Raw genomic sequence first — 15,559 nt, forward strand, 5'->3', positions numbered from 1 at the left:
CACTCGGACCTCCCTGTCCTGTAGCGGGCACGGGCATCCCATGGGACTGATGAAAGACCTACGCAAAGTACCCATTTAATAGGTTGGCTTTTTCCTGGGCATCAGTTGTCCTGTCTGGTTTAGCAGGGGTCCAATGTTGCCCTTGCTTTTCCTCTGGCTCCCCACATATCTGAAAAAGGACTTTTTATTGTCCTTGATGCTCAAAGCTTCTTGGAGTTCAGTTGCAGCCTTGGCTTTTCTGGTTTGCTCCCTGCAGTTCTAACATCTAGTTCATTGGCTCTCAACCTTTTTAGACTTGAGGCACCCCTTGTTTGGCTCCATAAAAGTTTTGAAGGGGAACCTGAACTGAGCAGCACCCCATTTCAAAAACTAATGTATTTATTACAGAACATGCTTCCTTGCAGAGGGGCTGGGTATTGGGGGCAAGGCAGTGGCTAGGCAGGAATGATCCTGAGCCTGCCTTGATCTCTTAGCACCTCATGGCACCCTTCAAAAGTTCTCATAGCACCCCAGGGTGCCCTGGGACCCTAGTCAAGAATCACTGATCTAGTTGTACAATTTCTTGCTAAACAAGTATGTTAGAGTTCCTAAGACTTTTGTATCTAATAAAAGCTCTGGAGAATAAAACAATCTATACATTAGTTTGTATCAGCTTGGAAAGGCTGCTGTATCAGAGCTTTTGCTAGGTCATTTTATTTTAAAAAATCAGTTATTTTTTAAAAAGTTGATTAGGAAACTATTTGTTTGATTAAGGGAATACCAGCTGACACTGGAATCTGTATATTTCTATTTCTAAGAATGCTACATGCATGCAAGTTCCTTGACAGTTTGCTGATCCTGCCAATCATGAGACCATGACACAAGAACCTTTTAAGGCTTATGAGTTAAGAATCATGTTTGACTCTGTCATTATTTTATTTTTTAAATTGTGAGTTAGACCTTAAAGCTAAACTAAGGTTGAAATGGTATATACATTGATTTCTGGACTACTTAATTGTTTCATTGAAAGTAACAGTTTAACCTATGTTTGCCCTCTTAGCAAAAGGTTGAAAGGAAATGAACATACAAGTTATAGTTATGCTGAAGTGGATGTTTTTTTGTTTTTTTTCTAACCTTCTTAACATGTGATCCTCCCCCCCCATTTCTAACAGAAAAAAATATTGTGAATTAAAAACAGCTTTACTTCTGGTTTGTGTTGATGCATGTACAAAATTACATCACACGGGGATTAAGGTTCTCAGACCTGCCAGAGGTTTCATCATGCTGTGGTGTATGATATGGTTGTTTGAAATCCTTTTATTTTAAGAAGGCTTTCTAACTAATTAGTTCATCCTCTAGCCACCCCTCCTCCCGATGTTTTTGTGTAAAACAACATTCAGGTTCTACATCTGCCCACAGTGTCTATCAGGGTTTTTTAAATTTAAAATCCTATTTTATTAATTTTTAAACTGTATTTTCTCACCTGTATCTGTTTGTTTTTTAAAGTTTTCTTTTCTCACCGGTGTGAAAAAACTTTTAGAACATTAGAGATAGGGACAGAAGTTGCACATCAACTAGTTTGTCATCAAAAACTGGTTTCATCCTGTAACGGAACCGAAATTCATTGCATATAAACCAGTTTTAAAATGGCTGAAACTGGTTTGAGATAAACCTGGTTGAATATAGTATCAGATATAACTGATTTGGGTCAAACCAGTTTATGAAACTTCTATCCCAGACCCCCTCCTGGTTTAAGTTTTTAAATCAGAGTCCCCCAGCATGCTTTCTAGCTCTGGGCTGAGCTGCCTACTCCAGCAGAGAAGGGCTGGCAGGTCAGGAGGGGAGACAGAGACTGCCCCTTCTCTGGCAAACCCCGGTTGGGGCCAGGGAGGGGGATTAAATTTCCCTTTCCCTGAGTACAGAATTGCCCACCCTGTTTAAAAACTTACCGCTGGCTGCAGCTGTGGACTACAAATCCCAAAGGCACCTGGACGCAGGAAGACAAAGTGATGAGCAACTCTGCAGAGTCCTGGTGCAGTGATTGTGGACTGCAAATCCCAGAGACCTCAGGGACAGCATGAAGAAGAAGCAAACACAGTCCATGCCAACTCTGCCAGAGAGCTGTGCTCTAGTGCCCCCGGCTTCTAGTGCCCCTTGGCCAAAGCTGCTGTAGGCATGTGGCTGCATTTCCTGAATCAAAAGTGAATGTCTGTCCAGTTGTTTCTCAATTTAATCTCTGCAGCTTAGACCAAATTGCAAAGACTGAATCTATGCAGCCTTGGGCCTTTTGCCTTGACCAACGAAGCTGACACAAACCCATCAAATATGCAAAGACGACAGAATAAAATTTTTTTTTTCCTTCTAGAAATATTATAAGTTGCTAAGTATAACAATAGTAGATTTAATAGCAAAAACGTGTGAGCTGCTATTCCTTAAAATTGTTTGTATATGGATCCTGTTTTCCTTATCAATCATGTATCCTGAATTACAAACTGGTACAAATTTAAGTGTTGTGGTAATTAGGCCAAGCAATATGACATTAATACAGAAACCCACGAGTTCTGCTAAATGCCATAGAAATACTTCTTCTTTTTTTGTTGTTGCAAATATTATCCAAAGTTTAGGACATTTATGAGGAAATATATGTTCCTGTTCTTTGAAAAGTTAACTAAATTCTGAGAGTTCCTACTAGAAGTGCCATTTAACTTCAGAGGTGTTTTTTTCCTAGTAAACACTGGTACGTAGCATGACTTACCTTTTTAAAAACAAAATTACAGGTTGACATCATGGGGGTGGGAGGTGTTTCAAACTGAAGGGGGAGGCTTTTCTAAGCTTTGAGTGGTAGAAGTGGTAAATGAGAGGAACTCCTGAGCTCTTTGTGCTCTCTCTCTTAGCTCCTTTTAACATGCCCTCTTCTGTCTCTCCCCCCCTCTTCATCATGCACCAGGCAGAATGTAATGCTATATTTTGATGTCTCATTACCAGCATATTTAACTTGCCAATAAATCTTCGCTGTTCATGTGCAGATTGATGACCTTTATTTTTAAAGTGGAAACCCAGAGGGGGCATGAGCTGATAAATAAGCTGACTTTTATGTCAGTGTATAGATTATATGTTTTATTATGCCCTTTATAATGTTATGGCCCTAATGATAGCAAAAGCTTCAAAGCCTCTGCTGAGTTGACTTTAACACAATAAGATTTTCTCATGTGCTTAGCTTCCTGGTAGTTGAAGAGATAGTGAAATGATGACATAATTACAAGATTCAAGAGTGAGAAAAAGGGAGTCTATATCAATGTTAAAGCTTTTTTTTGTGGCAGTGCTTACTTAAATTCAGTGACTAACTTTCTGGAATAAAGATGCCTAAGATGCATGTGAAGTATTTCTTTGAGGCATGGTGTGAAGGCTGACCAGGCATATCCTTATGATCTCCTCTAAGTCTGTACAAAACCAAAGAAAATCAGACTTGACATTCCTGATCTTTCAAGCATTAAAAAAAAAAAAAGCATGCACATTTAGTTATCCATTATACATCCCAAATAGTAATAAAAGGGCACAGGCCCAGTACTTTTAAATAAAACTTTTTTACTTTTAAAACTAAATTGTTGACTCTGAAATAGCAACTACTTTCATTGCCATGATGCTAAACCCTGATTAACTCCAGTGACATGTAGGTCATGCTAGGAACTCTTATCTATTAATGAGACCATCTTACCATTCTACTTAAATGCTTTTAATAGCTAATATGTGATTGTCTGACAGCTCTGGCATACATAATATTAGTGGTGATTGTTATGCTAGCAGATTAGCATACAGTAGGAAATTCTCATCCCAGACTTTTCAGTTGGACAGTCCCGAAATGAATTTCAAAGGAAATAGGCAGGCAAGGGTTTTTGGTTAGGACCAACTGTTAGTTATTAGTTGGTCTAATAAAAGATATCACACCTACCCAAAGAACTTTGCCTGCCTATGTCCTTAGACCAACATGGCTACAACCAAAAACTTTCAAAGGAAATATCATTTTATTATTACTCTTATGGTATGCAATTTGTAGTTGCTTTACAATCCTCTGTAAGCAGTAAAAATAGTTTGTAGTAATGCATCATAGTATGCAGTAATATGTCTTCTCTTTGCAATGAGGATTAGAAAGTTTTGTGCAGGCATTATTGCCCTAACCTCCTTCAAACATAGTTTCCCTTCAGTGAAATCAATCAATATCATTGCAGTTATCTTGATTTTTTTTTTTAATTTATTTTCTTTAATTGAGTGGCTAAAACAAGAAGACTGTAGCTAAGAGAAGATAATTTTAAGTGAAGTGGAAGTGAAACAGATCTTTCTGATGTGACATAGTTTCATACAGCATGAAGACAAGTCCTAAAATCAGTGCACGTCACATAACAAGATGAGCTAATGATGTAATGTTGTTAATCTCACTTTATTACTAGCATCCTTGTAATGCCAACTGGAAGCTATCAAGGGAGTGGGTCTTTAGATCTAGCTACCCGTATTTAACAGGGATGATACTTTTCCTTTCTCTAAGCTGACTAGGTTGCCAGTGTTTATTAGTTGGTATGGTGAGTTTGTTGTAATTTGGAATGTGTTTTTTGGAATAGGCAAAGATGGTTAGACAAAGTACTATCCAAGTCGGGGGGCTAAGGTTTGCGCCCTGCCCAGAGGATCCACAATGCCCTTTTTGTCACATCCCCATGTTAAATGTTAAGTTGCACAAACTTGGCCTTAATTATTATAAACATTGTAAGAAACCAAAGGAGAGTAGTGTAGATGTCCTGAAGTATAAACCTTTTTGTAGTATCTTTTTGGTGGGTAAAAGAGTGATTACACTATGTTTCTAGTTTAAGGACATTTTTCCCCCTGCTTTAGAAAAGAGTGTTTGTATGGAAATATGAATGTTGGCTTGAAAAAGCAGTTGGTTACAGCCACAGGAATCCAGTCTTTATTAGCTTGAGGAAGTTGGAGTCTTCATGAGCTGTCAAGTTTTCAGCCTAGCAACACCTCTAGCCAAGTGTTGCACATAATTACTAACTTTTTGGGTGCCAGTTTCTGCAAGCATGTTCATAACTATCACTGAACTTTACTCTTAGCCAGATGTTGCCTTTCTTTTGATTTTATGAAATGATGGGTGTGAACTACTAATTAAATCGGCAGTCAAGCAAAGGAGTAATAATAGGGTGGCTATCCAGGAGCTTATTGAGTTATCAATGTATGGGACAGATAAGTTTATTCAATAGTTTGAGGTTTTTTAGAGTCCAAAAACAATGCATGTGGAATTTTTAATTGGCTTTGACTGAACAAATACATCCCCAACTCATCTAATTCTGCATGAGTTTGCTAATGTGGTATATACCACTTGCAAAATCTCCAGATGGGTGGCTAGAGATGCTAGAATTTTTCGTCAGTTTGTCCTAGAGTAGCCTCTTTTTTGTAAACTGATTTTTGTTTCTGTAGTACCAGCTTATGTTTAGTTTGTTTCTTTTTCTTTTTTTTCCAAGAGGGTGGAAAACAGGATTTAGGGGAGCATCTGGTGTTCTTTTTGAAGTTGGAGAATGTGGAGGTTTGCTTCCAATATTAAGAAGATATGTTTATACCCCTGCTGTCTCTCCAAGGTTGAGAGCAGGCAGTGGACCACAAGACAGCATGTTTTGTTTCTTGAGATATTCACTACAGCTGAGATGATTGTGTGCTTTGATTGGGATTTTGTTAGTAATAATGATGTACCATTTCTTGAATGAGATTGTATTCTCTTTTCAGTCCTTAAATATGGAACTGTCATTTGATGTAGGGAAATGAGTTTAAAGGTTCCTCTGACTCTTGACAGTTATAGTACCTGATGTATTTACTGCTTCTGTTTGGGTGTTAGCTCCCAGAAGCAGGCTGAAAACAGAAAGGACACTAAGTGGCTAAAATACAGAAATACTCCGTTTATGAGACTACTTAGTATTCCCTACAGATTGTAGATGTTATGCACCTATGTAATACATACTAAATTTGGAAACGAGCTCTGATTTTTCTGAAGGGTTCCCTCCTCCCCATCAGCAGCTAATAGTCCAATTGACAAATGGCAGGAAGGAAACGGTGACAGTAAAAATAACACAAGGTTAAGTTGGCAGAACATGGCTTTAACCATCACATCTTTCTGTCATTTTAAATAAGCCATTACTAATTGTTAGGCAAGTCAGATTTCTTTCCACTCTTTCTGATTTGTCTTATTGTTTCCTGTGCAGGTTATCATTTAACGGGAAAGGGAAGGTCAAATGTAAGCGAGTTTGTCCTCTCCCTTTTCCCTATGTATTTGAAATATCATTTTGCAGAGAAAATGAAAACAGATTTGCATAGGATAAGAGTAATTCCACTGACATTTCAAAATATGGCATTTCATGTACTTGCATACTTAAATAGAGGCATGTAATGTAACCATGGGCTTCTGAAAACAGTCACCCTTTCTGTAGTGGGATTGGAAGCTTAGCAACCATTCCTGCTCACGGTAGGACAAGCCTCCAAAGAGCGGTGCCAAAGGAAGCCTAGGAAGGAGAAGCCATTGCTGGGGAAAACGGAAGGCCTTGGGGCGTGGAGCAGTTCAGATTTATTTTGAATTTTGGAACCAGCATTAAATGGATAATTTCTCCTGAACCTTCTTACTAGGACTTGCTTCTAAATTGAAGTGATTACTGTTAAACTAAATAGAACTTCAGCGCACCCTTGGGAATACTCTACATCTCTTCCTAACCTCCCCAACCACTGAGCTTCTCTTTTTTTAAGCTCAGAGTAGAATTCAAAAATCAAACTTTGCAGCACAGCAAACATTTTGCCTTTTCATAAACCTTTTCAAGTAGCTTCCTAGCAGTTTCAAAACTGTGTATTGCTGGGAATAAAAATAGCAAGTCATGGTCCTGTGAGCTCTCTTGGGCACAATCCACCTTGTCCTGGTGAGGAAAGGTGGTAGGTGCTTCCTCTGGGAGTAAATACTGCTTTCAGTACTTGTTTTAAGCTCTTCAAAATGGAATATGTTGCTGTTTAATTTTCAGCTTGGGCAGACCAAATTTTCTTGCATGTATCTTTTCCCTCAAAACTCCCTTTTAGTTAGCTAAAGAACTAATTGGATTTAAGACAATTGTTTGGAACACTAAAAAGAAAAGCTGTGTGTGCTGCCTCTCTCCTCTTGGGAATACAGTAGGATTTGTAAGGTATTTACAGGTATTTGTGCGATTAATGTGACTGCCACTTTAAATTTAGACAGAAAATACGGAGAACTTCAAGAAACATATTTGGTTACAACTTAATGCTTTAAAACTGTGCACTCACAGTGCTTTACAAAGGGAATTAAGTCTCATTATCACCATTTTCAGGTGACATCACTAACAGTAGGACATATACTATCTTTCCTATCTTGCCTTCCCTGCTGGCTCCTTTAAGGTGCCAGTCGGTCTCACCCCTGCTCTCTTTTTCTCCCACCCCTCGTGCTGCTTGTAGGCATTTTCTCCTTGGTCAGTCCATCATTTGTAGTTAGTTCTGACACCACAGAGCAGTTTGTGGCTGTCTCTAATGAAAGTGGGTAGAAATACTGTTTGGATTGATTTGGTCGTGTCATAATTCAGTGCTTTACCATTTAAACTGCCAGAGTTGCCCAGAAGGGGCTGTGGCAGTATGTCATTATTTTGGGATGGTTCTCGCCTTCCCTTTTTATAATCTTTTCCTTTCCCCCCCCACCCCCTTTGATCTAAAATGAGACTGAAGAAGAAAGATTCCAGCTTATTATAATTGTTTTCAATGAAATATTTTTATGTGAATGACCAATGGTGTCATCTTAACTTCAGTCTTGGCTGGACAGATTCCTTTCCCAGTAACTTTTTTTGATCTTTTGGTGCTTACTTAGACAACTGTAGAAGGACACTAACTTGTGCAATGTCAAAAGCTTACAAAACATATGAAATGAAATTGTTGTAGAAAGCAGGGCACGTACCAAGTAGGTTTTCTTCTCTCCTGGGAAGGAGGAGAGTGGCAGGGATGCAGCTGCCTGCTACCCTGAAGCCCTTACTCATCAAGTGTTTAGTAACAGTATTATTACATGTTTGCATTGTAGACCAGGGGCAACCCAGGTATAGCCTGCAGGCTGAATCTAACCCATGGAGCCATGTCATCCAGCTCACAGGACTCCCCACAGGTCCAGAAATTTGGTGGCAGGAGGGTGGCAATAGCGTTAACTACCAGAGCTGCAACAATTAATGCTGCCACTGCTCACCCTGCCACCACATTTTGAGACCCATAGGAACCCCCATAAGGTAGATGGCATGGCTTCACAAGCTGGATCTAGTCTGTGAATTGGCCCCACAGTAGATCCAGCCTATGAACCAGCCCCACACCACTCATCCAGCCCACCGCTGTAGGTCAGAATGGCCATTTTGTGCAGCTTGTTGGTGGAGGTAGGGATGTCTTATTGTTTGTATTTGTACAGGGCTCAACATAGCAAGGTCCTGATCTATGACTTGGACTCTAAGGCACTAATACAAATAATGAAGGATAATCATATTTCTAGCAGCTGAAATGTGTGTGGGAGGTAATTATTTCTAAAATTTATAGTTGCTCATTTCTGTATGTCTTAAAAATGAGATCATGACTAAAGGAAGAATTTTTTTTCTAAATATACTTTGATGTTCCCATTTTTTTAATACTTTTGAAATGGAATACCATGTAATACAAAATTCCTGGAGGAGGGGGAACAAGCATGCTTAGTACAGAATTTCCTAGCTTTGTATGTTTAAATGATTTATTAAACTCTCACCAACCATGTTAAGACTGCACCCCACTTTCCACCTAGTGTCTTCTTGTCTCTGCAGACTGACCAGAAGCCCCTCATCTTCTACAAAAGAGCAGGACTTTGTGTATCTGTGTCTGACTCTCTCTACCTCCTCCCCTTATCTTTGTGATTAAAGGTTGGGATCTGCACCATGTATTCCGTTTGTTCTCCTGGGTAGAGTTTTAACAATAGGTAAATACAAGGTCAGATCCTGGATCCCATGAATAAGGGGCTCTACTGAATGTTTTGCTCTTTTCATATTGAATGCCCAAAGTTGATTTGTCTGCTTGTAGAGTATTTTGCTGTTGGATCTGTTTTAAGGGAAATACAGTCTGTTTGACATTATGTAGCAAATTAAGTACTTTGAATCCTCTTACTAATAGGCACAGTTGAGGCTCCATTTTTTTACTTTAATAGCAGTTTAATAATGTGATAACTGTATAGCTTTTTATACACAAGTCCTTATTCAGGCACCAATGTTGTTGTTGCCACCATTGTTTTACTATGAGAAAAAAATAAAAAGTTTCTGGGAGGGTGTGTCATTTCAAAATTCTTACTTTTTAGTCTGTATGATTCAAGTATTACGCTGGATGGAAGATTTTTGTATGTAAATTCTATAAAACTACACTGTCAGATCATAGAGTTTTACTGAAATAAATTTTGCCACTTTCATTTTTATGCAAATGCAAAAAAAAATCATGTTTCAGTTTTATGCCTCCTGTTTGCTTTTTTTTTTTTTTTAAGTAAGCCTGCTGCTGTTACAGAGCAGAAATCATTTAGATTCTGTTCTGCTTAGAAATTCCTAATTTGTTTTCAGCATTTTTTGTGGGTGGGTTTGAGCCCTCTGAAATGAGTAGTTTCTGCAGGATTTTTGTTGTCATCTTCCTTCTCCAGAGGGATGTTGCATCAAGGCAGCCCTTCTGGTTTGGTTTAGGTTCTTCCTGTTAGAACCAGAACTAGGATCTAGAATAGAAACCATGATCAGGGATTGTAGCAGGAGCTAGCGGTGGTATAGCTCCTTTGAAATACTTGCTAGTTTTCCATGGACTGCTGAAGTGAATTGTGACTAATGAAATTGTCCTTGCTCACATCATCCTGACAGGTTGACCTAAGGCTGTCTATAGCATTTTAAGTGACTCTCTTAACCCTTAGAATGAATATACGCCTTCTCACTATCCAGTCTGACTTATTTATCTAACCCTCATTACCATTGTATTTGAGTGCTGCACAATTTTTTTAATTTACTTCTTACAATAATACCACTGTGAGGTAGGGAAATACTACTATCTGCATTTAACATAAGACAAACTGAGACACAGAGGAACTATCATCCACCTTAATTCAAAGAAATGGTGTGTGGTATCACAGAGTTGCCAACAGGTCTTAGCTAGTAAAATCCTAGAAAGCACAAAGCCATTTGTAGTGTACGTCAGCCTGATAAGTGATAACGCACTTGAGAACCTTGGGCTACCTGCTTGTATTTAGACTGACCTACTAGTAATTGTGTGAATAACAGCTATTTATTCACACCAGGGTTTTAGCACCTATTAGCTAACACAGTCAATTTCAGTAATTTCTAATGTAGACACAGCCTAAGTGACTTGTCCAAGGTCACCCAGGAAGTCAGTGGCAGAGGAAGGGATGAACCTGGGTCTCAAGTCCCTGCCTGGTATCTAAGCACAGAACCATTCTACTTCTCATGTTTAAACCCCTCCCAAGTGGACTCTGCATATATGCATTATTGGTTGCTTTTCTTCCTCGGTGTCAGAAAGCTAATAAGCCTATCTGGGTTTCATACCAGCTTTTTCCTCTTTTCAGCCCCTGGTGCAGGTATCTCGATCGGCTTATTTCCAAGGCTGAGAAAATATGATAATTTGGCAACGCAGGCTAGAGGGAAAGGTTCTTGGCAGAGCAGGTCAAGGCCAACTGGTACTTTATGCAAACAGAAGTCTGAATGTAGCTATACACAGATTCTCCCTTCATAGAACTTACTAAGCATTTTCTCCAAACATAGGAAGCGTGCCAGTCCTTGAGTAAAAGTCACCTTGGTGCCAGCCAGTTTACTAAGAATGTCAGCCTCATGATAGCCAAAGTGTGACATAGAAAGTGATGTAATTGGAACAGTTGTGTAAAAGGACAGAGTAAAACTTCAGTGAGCGTACTTTGCCCTGTACTTCACGGGAAGTTATTGTCAGATACGCTTTAACAAAATGCATGGCATCTAGATAGGCTGAGATGATTGGGGGTGGGGGGGTGGGAAGGAGGAGAAATAACGTTCTTTGAAACTATATTAACAGTTTTTCCTTCCTTGCAACACTCTATTTATGGATTTAATGAAGTATGTTGTAACCTCATATTGTCTGCTTGTAATGGAATCTGTTTATATTTTTTTTAAGTTGCCTTCAGAAGGGCTAGGATTGGACAGCTGGAAAGTGTTTGTATTAGTATGTTGTAGATACTTAAGTATATTGGTCATGCAGTTCAGCGGAGGTGTCAGTTTTTTGCTTATGAACTGTACATCTACGTATTGATGAGTTCTGTTGAAAAAGATAATTGCAAAGGATTTCAAACAGAGAATGTAATCCCTCACCTTTCACTTCTCTTTTTGTATCTCTGCTAATGTTAATGCCATTGCACTTAAGCTACATTCCAGTATCATCACTTTTCTATTAAGCACTTGGTACTGAGCTGCTTGGATATTACCTAATCCTAATTTAAAACCAAGTAATACTGCATTCTGTAACTGACTCATGCCTCCCCCTTTCAGTCTGCTCTTTATACAAAATCAATGATGCTACTTAAAAATTGAAATTCTATGGCTATTCCACAGGGTTAATTGAAATGAAAGGTTTGAAAGGTAAGCTTCTGTACATCGCTTTGATTAAAATATCTGGGAAAAAATCTGTTTTATAAAGATGTAAGGGATATACAAAGTTCTAGGAGCATATTGCTTCATATGTGGAAATAATTGCAACTTGACTATAGCGATTTATTCTAATTGAAACTCTAATGGGGTATAAAAGATTTCAAACACTGTTTGAAGTCAGCAGTTCTTTACTGAGTGTCCTTTGGGTTCAAACTAGAAATAAAATGCAAAATAAAATATTGAAACATTTCTTATTGGTTCAGAGGACCATGGTTAGTGCTAATCACATATCATGTTTTTTGAACATTGAAGTACTCCCAATTGACAGCTTTTGCTTTTTGAATTACAACAGTAAATTGCTATTAACAAACTAGTTCCTGTTCCATTCAGTAGTTCCATCTTAAGGAGGTTAGCTGGTGCAACTTGGAGTAATGATAGTGTTTCAGCAGGTTGATAATACCTCTCAGTGGTAATTCCTTGGAGTGGTAGTTAAGGAGACCCAAGAGAGTCTTTTTCAATAAGTTTGCACAGTTAAACTGGTACCTGTCAAGAGCCAGGGCATCTTGTAGAAATACAGTAGTTTCATCCTATTCCACTGTAGAGAGTAACTGTAGAGCTAGGTATCAAAAGTATAGATCTGTATGGGGAAAAAAGGATGTCACATCCTTCAAGGTGCTGAGGATAGAATGGGTTTTGCTTCAAGTGCCAAACCATGTAAAGCTTTGTGTTTTGATGAGGAAAAATCTTTTGACCACCGTGCAGTGTGTAACATCTTTGCAGGATTTACAAAATGTAATAGATTTGTCTCCCCTTCTCTGCCTTCCACCCCAAATATTCTCATAGTAGTAGCTTCTCTATCAGGAGTTAATTATGCAAGTATTATGGCAGTGGTGCTTCACCTTTTGGTACTACAAGCCAGATGAGTGGTGCAGGGCTGGTTCATGGAGCAGATGGGACTCTGTGCATTGAGACTGGGCTCCCAGGTTCTACACCAGCACCACTCACTGAGAGGGGCCCTGAGGCCCCACATCACCCCTGCATGCTAGTATTGGACCTAATACTAGCCCCATGTGCCTTGATCGGGCAGCGAGTTAGGGTTAGTTTAGTATAATGAGTAAAAAAGTTTTCATTTATCTTCCACCAACACATCAGGCTTCTTTGGATGGTATCAGGACAGTGAAATCCACTTTCCTTTGTAAAGGAAGGGGAGAAATTAATTCCAAAATCAAGGTGATTTTTATGGTGAATGCCCTATCAGCTGTCTGCCACTTCACCAAAGGGAGCATCAATTCTAGCATGTCATCTGAGTACATTTGTTGCATTTACACACACTCACATGCATACACAATTCTTAGATGAAATTCTTGGGTGACTGATTTCAAATCATTTGGGCCTTTTGAGCTTGAGCTTTCCTTAGAAATATTCAGAGACACCTTGTAGATGATTGGAACATGGGTGGTGAAAGTTCTCGGAAAGTACGACTAACATTTGTAAATCTTAACAGTGTAAAATTAGATGATGATTTGAGAGAGTTTGATTGTGATTTAACACTACATTTTATTTGAGTATATGAAAAATAGCTCTGTAAGATAGATGGACAGCAACATGAGGAAGAATCCATTTGGCTTCATGTTAGAAATTATTACATGCAAAATGTACGATAGCCAGGTATGAATAATTTTTGACACCATAAACTATCGTGATCTACTTATTTTTTATCCACTTAATTATGGCGAATAAAATACCATTCAGTAATAATGTAGGACACTTAAAAAAAAGCAATAACAAAAATGCCCTTAGTTACATTAAATTTAAATAAAAAATACCACATAAGTACAATAAGAATATTTTTCTCCATTCTCTTACTTGTTTAATAAAGAAACATTAAGCAAGCTTCAAATTCTTAAGGCTTCGCTCCTGGGATCCCTTTAATACAGTTGTATTAATACTGAGTCCTTTCTGCAACAGTAAGAATTTCATCTTTTGAAGCTGTTTAGAATAATACTAGTGACATTTCTTGTGTTGAACTGGGGCTTCTTGAAGTATTTCGTAAGGAATCATGGGATATGTATTTAATGGTGCTGATAGAGGCAGAATTTTTAAGCCCCTAGAATCGCATTCCCTTTTTCCTTAGACCTCTGCCATACACAATGTACCAGTTAAAGTTCACCAGTAGTTGAGGTGTCCATATAGGATTTTAATTTTGTTCTTTGTTACAGTCCTAACATCTTCGTGGTACAATAAATATCATGTTGCTGAGATTCAGCTATATTGTGGAAATATATTAGATCATATTTAAGTCATAGCTTTGCCTTCAAATTGTATTTATTTTTGCTTCACAGTGCGGGCCCCAAAGGTGATAACATCTATGAATGGAGGTCGACTATTCTAGGACCTCCAGGCTCAGTATATGAGGGTGGAGTTTTCTTCCTTGACATCACATTTACACCAGAATATCCATTTAAGCCTCCAAAGGTAAGAAAGAATTAGCCTACTGTTTTATGCTGCAAATATTCTACCAATTAGCGAGTAGTACTCAGTACTGACCGGACACTCGGTGCATTTGAAATCTGGTCAGTTTAAAAAAAAAAAAGCGAAAAAAAAAAAAAAAAAGCCAAGATAGATTAACTTCAAGTACTATGTCTGTATTTCCTGGCCAGTTTTGATAGCTTTTTCAATTGCCTGCCTTCCCTCCACTTCAGGGAATGATGGAAAAATCCTACGCAAAGAAGGGAAACAAACAGCTTATAAACTTACTATGTACAATGTGCTGTGAAATGCACAGAATAAGAACAGAAAGCAGAGAAAATATCTGATTTTTCTAATCTCTGTGGTAAACATGGGTGTTTTTGTAACAATAGTAATGATGATAATTTAAAAGAAATAAGATAGCAGGGTAATTTAAGTTTCCAGGGTTCTGTTAGGAGTTTGCTTATTGTTGATTTACATTGTATGGTGGCCATCGCTTTGGTGGTTTCTGGGTGCAGATTATAATTAGAAAGCCTCTTGTGTTCTAGCAGTATATCATTGTGAGTAAATATTGTTTTATTGTTCATGCAGTTGAACTCTTAAAAAAAAAAAACCTAAAAAAAACAGTTGGGTTGCAAGTACAGTTAGTTGTATTTAAGTTGCATGTTTACCTCAAATTTGCAAACACTTGCATTTGCTTATCTTTATACATGAGTAGTCCCAGTGACGAGTAAGCAAATACATAAGTGAGGGGAGCTTAGCCTGAGAGCTAGCCTGTGCTAAAAAGTTGTGTCAATTTAGCTATACCAACATAGGTTTACTATCAGTCTTTCCTAATGTGGACATGACTTGCTGCTTTTGCTGGTCTGGTTTATACTAGTTCCCCAAACAAAATAAACCGAACCCTTCTATAGCTACTTTTTCAGTAGGGCTTGGCTTTACTATAAAAATGTAGTTAAAAAATAAACAAACAAACCCATTCTCCTAAGCAACGTTACTATATTGGCACAAGTCTCAGACGTTGTCTAGATGGTAAGCTTGCTGAAGCAAGGATTGTTCATTTTTTTTTTGTGTCTATACCCTCAGTATCTTTAGCCCAAGCAGACTGAGTAGGCATGGAGCTGCACCCATACAGATAAGACTGGTCCTGAGTGGTGCGCAAGTGGCAACAGTGGTTCAGAACATCAGTTCTCAATGTGACTGCGATTTGTCGCAACAAAATCATCATATTTTATGGATTGCGACCTCCCTGGCATAAGGAGTTAATGGTATTGTTTAGACTGAACATCCAGAACTTGAAGAGTCTTTTGAAATGGTGAAAGTTTCTGAGGTGGGTCTTGGGCCATTGTTCTTTTTTGAGATCAGGAAGTAATAGGATGTTGGGATGGACTTATGCAGAACTGAATGGCATTTCTACTGTGGAGGATATCTAG

At 38.4% G+C, this 15,559-nt stretch overlaps 1 protein-coding gene across 2 annotated transcripts in view; it reads left to right on the forward strand.

Moving 5' to 3' along the window:
- Window positions 1-15,559, forward strand: part of UBE2E1 (ubiquitin conjugating enzyme E2 E1) — a 59,929-nt gene that overhangs the window by 32,740 nt on the left and 11,630 nt on the right. For both annotated transcript variants that reach the window (XM_019535976.1, XM_019535969.1), the window contains one exon: window positions 14,000-14,132. In XM_019535976.1, the coding sequence (XP_019391521.1) occupies window positions 14,000-14,132 (133 nt within the window). The remainder of the gene's footprint in view (window positions 1-13,999; window positions 14,133-15,559) is intronic.

Source organism: Crocodylus porosus, unplaced genomic scaffold (genome assembly GCF_001723895.1).
Source record: "Crocodylus porosus isolate Cpor-Errol unplaced genomic scaffold, CroPor_comp1, whole genome shotgun sequence".
Classification (NCBI taxonomy): Eukaryota; Metazoa; Chordata; order Crocodylia; family Crocodylidae; genus Crocodylus; species Crocodylus porosus.